The following is a 14,181-nucleotide window of genomic DNA, read 5'->3' as shown; positions in this document are numbered from 1 at the left end:
TGGAAAAATTTGATGTACCATGATAAACCCAGTCTGATTGGTAGACAGCAGTTCTTATGAGGAAAGACAGAAAAGAGTAATCTGTGGCCCACCACTGCAAATACTCTCAGGGGAGTGAATTGTGTGGAGTGGGACAGAGAGAACCTGAGACAATAGCACACAAGTAAGATCCACCATGGAGGGGTGCAGTGACACTGAATTGCTACAGAAGACTTCCAAAGAAAGAACACAAATGCTAAAGGAATGATAAAATCATTATAAATGTGGGATGGTGCAACTAGAATGGAGGCAACAAGTATGTAAAAACCTAAAAGTCTGCTTACAAAGAGGGAAGAAAACATCAGAGAAAGTAACTAGGTGCCAGGAGGACACAGATGAAATGTGAATCATTAAATTGAACCATTAGATGTGTATGGGATGTTTATTATCAAAACCTGAATTAAAATTAACTAAGGGGGTTAAAGGCATAAAGGAAAGGTTGGGAGGAGGGTGGTGGGGGAAGAAATATCAGTGGAAAAAAATTGAAGATGGCAGTTGTGAGAGAGAAATTTAGCGATGACACCAAGAAGAGCAGGACATCCACAGATGCAGAAGCAGAATGTCTCGCCTGGGGCGGTGCGAGGAAATCCCGTACGGGGCAGAGGAAGGAGCAACTGCTGGAGCGGCTGGGATTTGGGGAAGGGACGGGGCGTTAACAGGCGTGCTAGGCGAGGCTGCGGTCCAGAGGGACAGAGAGCATCCCGGCAGGAAAAGGCGGCCAAGAGTGCTGGAGCGAGGGAGCGCTAGAGCCGGCAGCACGCTTGGCACGGCTGAGGGGAAGGGGAGGAAGGGGCTGTTCGGGCTGGAGCAGCCAGCTCGGAGGAGCCTGGGCAGCGCGGGGAAGTAGAAGCAGCACAGCAGGAGCGGGAGCCTCTCACCGGGCGGGAAGCCGAGGGAAGCCGGGACCTGCCCGATCTCTGCCACGCACCCACCGCCGCTGTCGCCCGGCCGCACAGCCCTGCCCTGCTGACCGGGACTGGCACAAGAGGGCAAGACTCGGCTCCGCCCCCGGGCGCGCCATCCCGGTGCCACTCCCAGCATGGCGGCACCTCCTTCCCGCCTTACCTCCTTCCCGTCGGCCCGCGCGCTTCTCGCGAGAGCCGGGCGCTATTTAAGGTGCGGAGCCGCCATTGCGCGCCCTTTGCGGTGAGGCAGCGGGGGCAGCAGGTGGGTGCGTCGCGGCGGGCGGATCCACCGCCATCCGCACTGCCGGGGCCCAGGACCGAGGGGCTCGGGGGTGGAGGGACAGTCCGGACGGTGTGGAGGCGCGCCCCGAGGATCGGGGCGTGTGGCGGCGGTCGGTGAGGGGTGTACATGGCCCGCGGTGACTTGGTGCGTACCCGCGTTGGAGAGGCCTTCCCGGCCGGCAGCCAGGCCTGGCGAGGGGTCGAGCAGTGTGCCTGGCGCTTTTGTCAGGTTCTTCAGCAAGTTTAGATGCTTGTTTTTCTTGCCTAAGGGATCTGTGTGCTGTGCCAGCGCTGCGGGCCGGAGCTGCCTTCGAGGCCGTGAAGGATGCTGAGTTGCGAGTTGTGAGTATTGGGCAGAGTGGGTGCGGTCCGAGGGGCATTGCTGGCGGTGGGTGGGTTTGTTTCTGTGTTTGTTAGGCCGTGGGTGAAGCAGTGGCAGCAGTGTGCCCGCACAGGCATAGCGAAGCTGGCGCATGAATGTCTTTGTAGGTGTGAGGGGTGCAGAATGGAACACCGTGCTGGAGCTGTGGCCTCGCCAGTGCCCGGTGCAGGGGACAGTCCCTGCCCTGCTCCTGCTGGGCACACCCTGGATCATGTCCAGCCACTGCTGAACAACATCCCCACGGCCTTTTCTGCTGTGACCCAAGGGCAGGACCCTGCACTTTGCCTTGTTGAATGCACCTCACTCAGTTTTCTTTAGTCCATCAATACAGCCCGTGCAAACACCTCTGCAGAGCCTTCCTGCCCTCCAGCAGATCAACATTCCTACCCAGCTTGGTGTAATCTGCAGACTGAATGAGGGTACCTTAATTATTTTTCTGAAATAGTCAGTGAAGACATTAAACTGATCTGGCCCCAGCACTGCTCCCTGGGTAACACCATTTAAGACCAGTTACCAGCCGGATGCAAGTCCATTCAGCATCCCTCAAGGCCCAGCCATCCATCCAGTTTTTCATGCAGTGAACAGTCACCCATCCAAGCCATCAGCAGCCAGTTTCTCCAGGAGAGTGCTGTGAGAAATGGTGTCCAAAGCCTCACTGAGATGCAGGCAGACAATATCCACAGCCTTTGCCTCATCTGCTAAGTGGGTAACTGGTCATAAAAGATCAGGTGTTTGGACATGCCTTTCCTAAATTCATGCTGGCTGGGCCTGATCCTGTGGTTGAAATGCATGTGCCCTCAGGGTGATCTGCTGCAGGATATGCAAGGAAATCGGATGAGTTTTGCTCTACTATCTTCAGGTGCTGAACTGTGTGTAATTACATTTGAAATATTAATGGGTAGCATAATAAGTTTGTAAAACCCTAAAAAGCATAGAAATAGAAGTACATAACTTAAGGCTATTACAGAGGTTCCTTTTCTGTATCTTCCAGTTCCTTTTATATAGACTTGGCCACTGAAGAGCTGGATTGTGATGTTGTGCAGATTCAAGTGAGAATTAACATTTTAGTTCTGGAGCTGGTCTCTAATAGCTGATAACCAGAGAACAAATGGGTGAGGAATTGTTACCAGCAGGAGATTTAGGTATCTTTCAGCTCACAAAAGAACAGAGGGAAGATGGCATTGCTTCTCATGATGACACTTGGGTTAATTCAAAGGTTTTAAACCACAGTGGAGTATTTATGTACGACTTAAAACTACAATATTCTTACAACTAAAACGAGCCCTTGGCTACTTAAATGTGTTCTTACTTGGAGGAAAACTTAAACTTAGTAGGGAGAGGTTTAAAATATTCAGAATTAATCTCACTTAAGTCTCTGAACTCTGTTGAACCACTGAGGTTTGCCTTCCTTTGGGCAGGAGTTAAACTAAAAAAATTTCTGACCTCAATTATGCTGTGAATATCTTGAGGTAAGTGGCTGTGACTTAAATGTTAGTGTGAAAAGTATAATTGGTCATAATTCATAAGAAAACCTCTTCTCTAGTTTTCTCTAGATTGTTCTTATAAGTTTACCCTGTGATCATGAGTGGAGTACAGGAAAGTTTGTTACCTGATAAATATAAAATTTTGTTTAGTTTCTTGTATTCTTGTTGCTTTTAGGGCAAACTAAAACATGACTGATACAGATGAATCCCAGGCTTCTGGCTCCGATTACCCTGATGCCCAAGAGCTGATCAGCCATCAGCAGAAGGAGCCATCTGAGGTGTATTCCTGGCAAAGGAATACAGGAACAGAGCCTTCATGGTCGAGGCAGAAGGCAGCTGCTCCTGGAGAATCTTCAGATCATCCTAACAGCATGTGTAAATCATCAGCAGCTTCAGCTGAGGTTTTACTGATTAGCAGTGGTTCAGATATGTGAGTTTTTTATCTTTAGTTCAGAATTTATCCTGTGGAGAACCTGTGTAATGTATCATAAACCTATACCTTCTTTTGAAAGTAAGTACTTTTTTCTTCTTCAGTGATGTCTCTGCTGCTCATCCTGGGTGCTCCGTTGCTTCAAAGCAGAAAAGAAGATCTCAATCTTCAAGGCTGCAAGTTGAATCTGTTACAGGAGTACCTGACAATGAAAGTTCCTCAGATTCTTCTCTGTCTCCCCAAAGTCCAGGGAAATCTTTGGAAGTTCCCAAGCAGCAGAAGTCAAAACTCAATCTGAAGGCTATTTTTGCCTATCACTTCAGGGGAAGGAAGTTCAAAGCAGCTGCACACCGAAAATTCAAAATTCGCACACAGAAGAAAAAAAAGAAGAAAAAGTGTGAGAGCACCCAGATGCCCACGGGGAGGCCCCCACTCACAGCCTCACCTCAGGAGCAAAAGAGGAGGCTTCTAGACAGAGGGTTTCAATTCCCTTTTGTTGAAAAGCATTATGGGGAGAAACATATTCCCTTAAAGATGGTTCTTGGCTATGAGGTAAGTCCTGTTTTGTGGGATATTGTCTTAGTCTAAAAATAGTGAATTGAAATGAGTTATGTTGTGCATCTACTAGAATAAAACAATGAAACAAGATTTACAAGTTTTCTGTTAAACAAGACACTTGGTGTTGTAGATGTAATATCTTTTAAAGCAAACAGCAAGAATATATTGCATCGATACAGTGTTACAGTTCAGTTCATAATGTATATAAATGCTTTATAGTGGTATTTTTAAGATCTCAACTAAGTTTTTTTTTCTACAGCAAGCAGCTGCAAAGGGATATTTCAAGTATATTGAAGTGCTTAAATATGAAGACCATCTTAAAAAAGCTTTAAAAGCCCTTCAGGCCAGTGATGACTTAGAAAAAGACTGTGTGGTGTTTCGGAAACACAAATACTTAGATGATGAAGGCCCCATTTCCCCTATTCAGGAGACAGAGTAAGTTCATCTTTAATTTCTCTCTTGTGCTTAACTGACACATAAATATCTGTGTGTATCAAGTTCAGTTGTTCTTCTGTCCTGTTCAACTATGAAGGCATTGCTTCTTTTGCAAGCAAAGTGCTCTGCCACTTAAGATTCTGTGCTTGCAGATGTGACTTAGAAGTTCTCACAGAAAGTAGTATTTTTAGTTTGATCTGAAGACTGATAATTGTTGGTAGAAATTAAAGTTTTCTGAAATGCTGTGTTCTAAAACAAAGTTCTAAGTGTTCTAAAACAAAGACTAAAGGATAATTTTTAGTACCCTTTTACGCTTTTAAAAACCAAAGTATCATCTTAGGTCTTCAGGGTCAAGCAATTAGCTTAGTGCAATAAAAAGACCAGTAAATCAGCAAGAATATTTGCTCTTCTGTACATACTTGTAACCTTTAGAAAGCTTAAAAAAGACAGTGTGAAGGTACAATACTGTTCTTCAGCTACTGTTCACTTAAGGGTTTGGAACTTCACACTTTAAGGTGCAGTAAAAGTACACAATTTGATCTATTTTTGTTATTTCAGTAATGATGAGGACAGCTTGAATTCCAATACTCAGGAACAGTTTGATGCCAGAGTAGTGGTAAGTAAGCACTCCTTTAAATTCAGAAACACTCTAGCCTAATTAAAGAATTAGTAGATAATGTCTTCAGTATTTAGTTCTTGAGCTTAGAACCAGAGTTAATTGTAACTTCTTTGTATCCTGATCTTTTAGTGCAGAAGAAGGTTGATAGTCCACACTCTTCTCTTTAATGTAATGCTGAAATGTATAGGAATATTGCAGTTCTCTGTAGAGGTCTTAAATCTGCAAATTTGCTACTTTAAGTATCTCAAAACTAGACTTGTGACTACTACTGTCTTCTATTTTCTTAGGAGAACAGCTCTTTCATTCTAAGCAGCACAATTGCCAGTAAAAAAAAGCCAAAGTCAGGAAGAAAACATACAGAAACACCCGAAGTGATTGAAATAGTGGATGAAGAAGATGGTGCTGCAGAGAACTGAGCTCTGTGAGGGGCAGACACACAAAAGAAGTGGCAGCAGTTGTTCTTCAGATACCTCTTTAATGGGCCTGTTTGGTTTAAAAACTCAGTCTGGAGTCAGTGTTGAGCTCTCCACTAAGCTGCCCTAGACACATTTGACTTACTGTGAGTATATTTGACTTGTGTCTGAGATAGTTTAAAAAAAAACAAAACAACAACTTTTCCTTCTGCTAAGCTTCTAAGTGTCTTCTTTGCTACTCTTTATCCAAGAGTACAATATTCCTGGTTCAATGGCTGATGATCTTGGTGAAATTCTGGCTTCTGCAACTTGACTTCTGATAACCATTAGGTCATACAATTTACATAATTAAAAATGGAAAAACAAGTTCCAAATATTGTAACAGGACAGCACAGGATAGAAAAGTATGTGTATATAGAAAAGAAGCATACATCTATAGTCTCAAGTTAAAAGGGCAGTTTAGATGCCTTTCTTTCATAGCTGACTTCTTTGTGGATGGTGCTTGAGATACTGTTTTTCTGTCTTAGAGGTGCAGGTTTGAAATACTTTAGAAGTTAAAGTTTGAAGACAGAATTGAAGCTTAATGCAAGCCAAGTTCCATAAAAATGCAGAAGTGGTTGGTCAACTTTGACAAAAGTCTATTGCAGAATTAGGTTAATGCATTTGAATGATAATAAAATCCAGTTTTGTATTATTGAGGTTGTCTATTCCACATGGAAGAACTTCTTAGGAAACTTAATTCTCTGTTCCTTAACCGAATACAATAATTTGAAGTTGTAAGTTAATTGTAAAAAATAACTGTAGCAGTATAGTGAATTTTGGATTTAAATTTTTTTCCCTCTTGCCCTTCTCTTAGCAGTACTTACCAGGCTTTGCCCCAGCTGCAAATACCTTTCTCAGAGGTGTTTTATTCAGTTGGAAACATGGCTAGTAGTTAGAATTAGTCTATCACCAAGTCGTACTGCAGCAGTTTTGGTAGCTGAAGTAATAAATGTTTAAAATGTTCACTTGTGAATCAGAAAGGTTTAAAAGTGAGTCACCTGACAGCCTCACTCAGGTGCTCTTAACCAAATTGCTGTCAGCAGCTGATTGACAGCTGTTCAGCATGTAAAAGAAATGTGTGCTGCACGAGTGTGTTGTCTGAAAAAGGCTTTGTCTGCTGGTTAAATTTCCTTCAAATGCAACTGACAGTCTGAGATTTGCAGCAGGTGCTCAATATTGAGAACAAGTCAAGTTGTGTTTAGATGCTTGAATTAAGATCCCAAACCTTTTACAAGAAAGTTTTCCAAATGCAGTTTGATAGCTCTAGGACTGCAGAAATTGCCTTCAGCATTTAAAGATCACAACTAAAACTGGTCCAGAATTAATGGCTAAATGTAACTCTTCTAGGTGTCTCCCTGAGAAATACTCAATGGCTTGACAGACTTGTGCTGAGTCTAGGATTAGGAGTATGTGGAGTCCTGCTCATTCTGCAGTTCATGTGATGAATTTGGCTGTTCAACTGCTGAGTGACTCAGAAATGAACTAAGTTTCAATTCTGATTAGAACTGGATAAATATACATGAAAATCAATATTATAGCTGTTAAATTTAATGTTGAACTCTAGCTTTGACTTCAGGAATCTTCAGTTATTTGGCTGTATATGAGTTCTTACCACTTTGCTTTTCTTTCCCTTCTAGTTTGATGTTGCTTTTGGAAGATGAAATATCTCATGGTTTTTTTGCTGCACAAGGTAAGCTGTTAGTTGGGTTTCAGTTTTGTTTCCTTCAGGTAGCTATTTTTTGCATTATTTCACAAAAGTTTTTGGAAAAATGCTCTGTAGTAAAAACAAATAGATTACACTGCTCCACAGCTGAGCAGCTTGTGTGTGAAGCTTCCAAGGTATCAGTTCAGTGCTACATACCTTTCATTTGTCTGATGAAAATCAGAGCCTGTTAGCCTCTCTGAACAAAAACTTGAGTTCTTGAATACTTCAGAATTCAGTTTTCCTTAGAAAACAGAAGTTTTACCTGATGTCAAATACTGCAGGACAACTTTATCTGATATGGCAACACTGCCTGGAATTTTCTCTGCTGAAGATGTTAAAGGACTACTGTCTCTTTGGTGTCTTTGTGGTGTTTCACCCCCACTTTCTGTACCAGGGTGTATCATACCAGCTGCAGCTTCTGGTGGCTTCCCTGTGGTAAAATTCCATGTTAATTCCTACCCCTTGCAAGCAAGAACAGGAGGGACAGCAGAGAGCAGCTGCTTAGTCTTGCATGTGGCTGTGAAATCATCTTACTGTAGGATGTTGCCCCATTTGCATGGTTTGGGACAGTGTAGGAAATGGCATGGAAGAAAGCACCATGTAAAAATACAGCATAGGAAAAACCCTTTGAGATGGGAAACACTGAGCTGAGGGTGGGCAAGTGAAACCTTACAAGAACATTCTTGATTAAGAGGATAGGAACAGATACCTCACTTGGCTGTTGCTGTAGGCTGAGAACTGCACTGGGAAGTACATTAGGCTGGCACAGTGTAAGTTGTCCTGAGGAGTTGTTCTGAACTCCTCACCACAATTACCTTGGTCCAAGCTACCTGTCTAGAACTGGAGAGTGTGGTCACTGCCAGCTGCTTCTACTGCTAACAGTAAGTATTTATAGTCAATTGGGAAGTAGCTTCAAATGCTGTTTCAAAAATAGTAAAATGTGTTTGGTCTGTTCCAGCACTTGATCAGGTATTGTCTTTCGTTGTAGACAAAAACCTGGAACCTAGTGCTTAGAAAAAACCCTTCTTTTGCAACCCACAGCTGATGGATGTATTAGTTGTGTTACTTATATGAAGGGACAATATTTGCATGGCCTGAAATAGCATTCATTTATTCAAATACTGATCAATCTGGAGTTTGGCATTCTAAATTTTCAGAACTGCAGTTTGGTTGTATCTTTTCTTTGCAGATGAACACACTCACACTGCAGCAGCAGCAGCAATTTTTTGGGGATCTCTTGAATTCTTACAGCTGTTTGCTGACCTGATTCACAAATCCATTACTTCAGTGGACATCTGTGCAACATGCTAGCAAAAGAAGGTGAGCTTTGTATTTCTTCTGAGCTTCAGCATAAGGCTATTTGATTTCTTCAGCCTAGTGCTATTCCTACGGCAGGTAGTCAGACTAATTTGTGCACTGTATGGTATCTGCACCCAGCAGTGTCTCCCTGATGGGGTGTTCAAAAAGCAGTGCTACAGTATTTCAACAGCTGGCATCGTTGGTTTCCATGCAGATGTGCTGGTTAAACTTGGTATTTCTGTTGAAACAAGTAAATTCAGTGTTTCTTAGTGGGGAAGCTTTTCAAATACAACATCAAAAACTGTTAAAACTGTTACAGGATAAAAGTATAGTTAAATTAATGATGTTGTTCCAAAATATTTTTTCTTGAAGGGGCATTCCTGTGATGGGTGGAAGAGATTGGAAAGCCTCTATTCAGGTGTAAGTATTGAGGAAACAGCTGGGTTTTTTCTGAGTTAGAGGTAGTTGTATAAAGATAAAAGCTTAAGTCTTAACTACTAGACTGCCTTTTGACAAGGAAAAAAACAACAGTATTCTCTTTTGAAACACAAATTCAAGTTCTAGATGGCCACTAGAGACAGGTTTCATTCAAAGTTACCTGGCTGGGCTTAAAAACCAGGCTATTCAAAAGACATTTTGGATTTTTTATGCCTCGTTCTTCAGCAACTAGACACAACCTGCTGTGTGTCTGAATTGGAAAACGTGGCTAGAAGAGTAACAGGTTCTGCTTTCCTCACTGTACACTTCATTGCAGTGGTGACAATGAGACCTGTAACAAGTTCATTTAGTGGGACAATTCTGCAAACACACTTAAAAATGCAGCTACTTTGAAATGAAGGATAAACTTTAATTAATGTGCTTCAATTCTGAATCCTGTGTACTAAAAGAAGTAGAATTAGCAGGTAGAGGAAAAGTACTTGCAGTGCTGAATTCTTGTAGATGGTTTATTTAAAGCATATTTTTAAGGTGTCTTAAAAAGGTCTCTTCCATGCTTTCTTTGTGAGGTAGCACCCCTAGTTTTACCTTCTGTGCCATAATGCTCAAGTGTCTTCAACTGCAGAGACCTTATTGCAGATAAAATACTTTGTGTCATTAGCCTTCAGCCAGTATAACTGGACTACTGTCTGCCTGGCTTCATACTAAGATAAAAGCATGCAATTCTTGATGGACTGCTAAAATATTGAGGAAACCTGAAAGTATTACTTACATACAACAATTTATTTTAGGAAGTGCACCTGAAGTCCAGTCTGAAGTTGCATCTTGGTAAGTTTGTGTGGCTTTTTTTTTCCCTTGCCTGATTCAGGTCAGCCATTTGTCTTTAACTTGGTGAGCTGGTTGTACTACTGCTCCTTTCTTACTGAGAAAATTCAGTGTTGTTTCAGAAAACATCAGAGGTTATCTTTCTCAAACTTGAGAATGCTGTGAAAAAGTTGTTGTGATGATTGGCAAAATGTTCAACTGCTCTGAAGAGAGTGAGTGAGAAGAGCCTTTCTGAACAAATCTACTCAGTACTGTTGTAGGTTCTGCTGATTTGCATGCACATACATGCTGATTTGTTACATTACTTGGTTTTTTTTCTGGTGGCAGGTACTCAGAGAAACAGAAGGAAGAAATGTAGGATGCCATTTCACAGAAGTCTGAAGCTGTTTCAAGGGTTAGTGTGACATGTGAAGTTCTGCCTGTTAATGACTATGGGGCTCTGGTTGGCCAGAAGTCTCTCAGACCAAGCTTCATGTGTGAAGGTTTCAGGGACTCTTTTCAGCATTACACTACTATATCCTAATTGATCATTTGTTCTGTTAAGGGAAGAATTTACTGTAACTTAAGTTTGCCCAAAGAATGTTCATGTAAATTTCTCAGTCAAAAAACAAGGTGAACAGGTTAACTGCTTAAGCTGATAGTTTTGTGTTGACCACTAGTAAATTCCTACACTTAGTAGGATTCTGCTGAGTTCTGTATTTAGTTCCTGTTAATGTTTGCTTCTCAGATAACTTGTAACTGAAAACTTGCTAATGTGAAGGAGGTGCTAGTGTATAATTTACCATCTTCCCCAAAAAGTCTTGAAACAACCTAAAATGACACTTAGTGGGATCTGTGCCAGATAATTTTGCAGTCTGCTTGATTTTATTTGTCTGTTGTGTTAATTTATAGTACCAGAAGTGTTGAGGTCTATCCCGATGGGATCTTTTCTGTAGGTTCATGTCGTTGGAAACGCCTCACAGAATAAACTTGTGGTTTGGCTTTACCCACTTAACTACCTGTTAGCTCTGTGGGATAAAACTGCAAGACAAATCTCAGGATTGCAGGGATGCCCAGTGCTCTCCATTAGGTGTACTGGAACATGCTTGGAATACAAAACAAAAAGTTATTCAAGGGGAAAAGCTTGGTTGGAGTCAAGAGTCACTGTGTCTTGGGACTTCAGGTGCAACTGCCATTCTGAATTTCATGGGCTGAACTTAGTTTTTTACCCAGGTTTTTGTGTAGGCACCTGACTTGCAACAGGTTTTTTTTTTTTTTTTTCTTGTTTTCTGGATGGCCTGAAACTGTCTATTCCCCCTTTAATAATGGAGGAGTGGTTATTTTTTTCTTGTTTCAGTGGCTATAGGTAAGAAGACACAGCAGAGTGATGTCTGTTATGAAGTAACTTCATAAACTTGGTGTTTTTGTTTTGTATTGAGAGATGCTCCACAGTTTGATTCTGAGCAGCAATATTTGAGTTATTTTTTCCAGGTATGAGGTTTAATGAGTTGATTTCTGAGCAGCTCAGCCAGTTAACTGCTATACTGTTAAATCCCTGGATTCTGTTCTGTAGAATGAAGAGTAAAAGTAAAAGAAGCAAAAAAATATAAATGTCCACATAGGAGAATTTTGAAGCTGCTGTTCATGTTAGTCTGTTTCCCCTCTCAGATACATGGCACTGGTGTGAAGAGTGCCTCTTACTCCCTGACACCCACTGGGGCCATCAAGAAGCTCGAATGTAAAGTGAGCTGTTGTGGTTGAAGGGTTCCAGTACCTGCACCCAGCATTCTTCTGGGGGATGTTCAAAAACCAATGCTACACCAGTGCAGCATTTTGCATCCTTGGCTTTCATTCTGCTGTGTCTGTTAAACCTGGTATTTTTGTTGAAATAGTCTTCAACCTCTTCAGGGATCTCAGTGTATTTTCTATTTTCATGTAACAAATGAAAATAGAGGTTTTAATTAGTCTTTATTTTGATTATCTCTGTGAAAACTGGCTACTGGCCTCTGTAACTCAGCAAGTGCATTCAATTCTTTGTAACAGGTGCTTGAGAATACAGAAGAAAGTGAACTGCCCTGAGTTTAAAAAATGGAAGCAACCTATTTGACAGGTTAGTACTCAGTTACTAGTTCCATATTGTTTCACAGTTGCTGTAATAGCTTTGTATGACTGTAAATATGGGAACTACTAAACTGTTGTAGAACTAAGTGTATAAATGGTTGTGCAGTACCAGACATTACTGGCTAGTGATCACTGCAGATCTTGGCAGTATCTGAGCACATCACTCACCTGTGAGTCATTCTTGTGTGTATACATACTTGAAATTGCTGCCAGTTTTGCAGCCAGTTGTAGTACTGGTGTCTTAATTGGACTGTGTTGGTTGTGAGGAATTCCTCAGTACTTGGAGCTTGTGCCATACGTCAGGCTTGGGTTAAGTATTGGCATTGACTGGTCCTTCACTGGAAAAGGTGGGCAGCTGGGTTATTAAATCCCTTAAGAGCAGTGGGAGGAGTATCTGGTCATTACCAAGGCTGCTGGGATGTTCCTGTTTCTGGTGAGCTGTGGACATGACCATAAAGCAAATCCACCAGACTCCTGTGTTGTCTGTCACACGATGTGGCACCAAGTCTGCTGGGAATAAAGCTTTAACATAGGTCAAGGACAATATTCCATTTTGTTGTTTAGAGCAAGTTCTTGCTGAGGTGTAGGGATATGGCTTGTAGGGCTGTATCCTTGGGCACCTTCAACACTTACACTACAGGGGAACAAAAGTTCCAGTTGGGAGGGCTTCTAGAGCTCCTGCTATGAGGATGGTTCTTTGGAACAGAAGCAAGGAAGGGAAACAGAGGCTGTTCCATGCAATTTATACCCAGGGTGCCTTTTCCCCTGTACTGATCAAACCAGTCTTTAACTCCTAGGGTCTGCTCCAAGTTGCTGCATGTCAGAGGGATGAGGAACACCTCGTGGAAGCTGCCAAAATCAAAGTGAAGGTAAGGGCACTTGGCAAAAAGTCTGATAACTGTAAAGAAATTAAAGGTCACTTCAAAGAGGGTTTGCATGGCTGAAAAACCAGCAGCTCTTAACGCGGTGACCGCATATTGAAATCCTCTTCAGGATGCCGTGGACACTCCATGTGTTCTATGGTCTATTTCTGAGGAGATAACACCTCGTGTAGTTAGGCCTCCTGGGCTGAAAAAGGGCCTCATCCTGCTGCCTTGGGGGTTTTTTGATGCTGATGTAGAGGAGAGCCTGCTCAGTTTCATCCTAAAGCAACAATTTGCAGCATGGGACATTAGGGAACAGAGTTGCTTCAGTTGTGGTTTGAGCAGTTATGCAGCCCAGTTGCTGCTTGTGTGTCCAGAGAAGGGCAGTGGAGCTAGGAAAGGGTCTGGAGCATGTCTGATAAGGGCACCTGGGGGTGTTTAGCCTGGAAAAAAAAAGGCACAAGGGGAATCTTCTGCTTTGTACAACCACTTAAAAGGAGCTTGTATTGAGGTGGGGGTTGTTCTGCCAATCTACAAATAGGAGGATGAGAGGAGATGACCTGAAGTTCTGCTTGGAGAGGTTTCGATTGGATATTAGACAAGTTGCTTTTATTTGGATCAAAAATGGTAATAGGTATTTTTCCTCTCTTAGATCCTGGTGATGTTGCTGCAAGCCTACTGCAAAGAACTGCACAGCTGTTAAAAAATAAAGAATCTTCTCTAGAGTGTATTGCAGGTGGTTTTTTTTTTTTAATTAAACATTCATTGTAACTTGTTACTGCTTTGTACACTGCAGTAGCAGGTGTTGTGACTTGTCTCTTGCCCTCTTCAGAGCTGTGAAGGTGCCTGTTCAGTGTTAGAGAAGGCCCAGCTAAACTAAGTGCAGAGGTGACTGGAAGTGGCTTTATCAGGTCTTTTATCTCACTTCCCTGTCACTCAACCCAACTGTACCAAAGCCTTGGACGGGTCTGTGAAGAGGCTCAGAGCTGGGGTTCAGCCTGCAGCAGAGAAGGCTCTAGAGATCTTTATAGAGCCTTAAGCACTGCAGGGGGATTGGACCAGAGGACCTTGAAAGGTTTCTTCACCACCCCCAACTGCTCCATGATTTGCTGTGGTGCACTTTAACCAAAATGAGAATTAATGAAAAGCCCTGGGACTGTACCTGTTAATAGCAAAGTTTACAGCACAAGTTGAGCTTTGAATTTGTCTGGATGATGTGCTTACCTCTTATTAATTCTCCCATTCCAGTGCTTTTTTAATGTACCTTGTAACTGCAGGAAACCATATTTATAATCTTAAATCACATAGTGCAAAGAACAGATAAAGAACTCCAGCTTTACAGAAGAAATGTCCTGTACCCAAGGA

General features: G+C 42.3%; 1 protein-coding gene across 3 annotated transcripts; it reads left to right on the top strand.

The window, feature by feature from the left end:
* The first annotated feature begins 1,123 nt into the window (after window positions 1-1,123).
* TAF1D (TATA-box binding protein associated factor, RNA polymerase I subunit D) lies at window positions 1,124-5,929 on the top strand. 3 transcript variants are annotated; one of them, XM_079305035.1, is made up of 6 exons: window positions 1,124-1,206; window positions 3,268-3,522; window positions 3,627-4,074; window positions 4,340-4,515; window positions 5,074-5,131; window positions 5,422-5,929. In XM_079305035.1, the coding sequence occupies exons 2-6, from the start codon at window positions 3,281-3,283 to the stop codon at window positions 5,548-5,550; spliced, it is 1,053 nt and encodes a 350-aa protein (XP_079161161.1). In that variant the 5' UTR covers window positions 1,124-1,206; window positions 3,268-3,280; the 3' UTR covers window positions 5,551-5,929. The 3 variants fall into 3 exon arrangements, with proteins under 3 accessions (XP_079161161.1, XP_079161162.1, XP_079161160.1); XM_079305036.1 differs by lacking the exon at window positions 1,124-1,206 and adding an exon at window positions 1,257-1,371; XM_079305034.1 differs by lacking the exon at window positions 1,124-1,206 and adding an exon at window positions 1,407-1,568.
* The last annotated feature ends 8,252 nt before the right edge of the window (window positions 5,930-14,181 follow it).

Source organism: Erithacus rubecula (assembly GCF_903797595.1).
Source record: "Erithacus rubecula genome assembly, chromosome: 1".
Taxonomy (NCBI): Eukaryota; Metazoa; Chordata; class Aves; order Passeriformes; family Muscicapidae; genus Erithacus; species Erithacus rubecula.
The sequence above is the reverse complement of the archived record's forward strand: the minus strand, read 5'-3'. Positions and strand labels throughout refer to the sequence as shown.

Bases quoted from the DNA above. Each gene is read 5' to 3' on its own strand.
- TAF1D (XM_079305035.1), top strand. From the start codon at position 3,281: ATGACTGATACAGATGAATCCCAGGCTTCTGGCTCCGATTACCCTGAT. The intron at 3,523-3,626 runs GTGAGTTTTTTA...TTTCTTCTTCAG, and splicing joins ATTAGCAGTGGTTCAGATAT to TGATGTCTCTGCTGCTCATC. The intron at 4,075-4,339 runs GTAAGTCCTGTT...TTTTTTCTACAG, and splicing joins AGATGGTTCTTGGCTATGAG to CAAGCAGCTGCAAAGGGATA.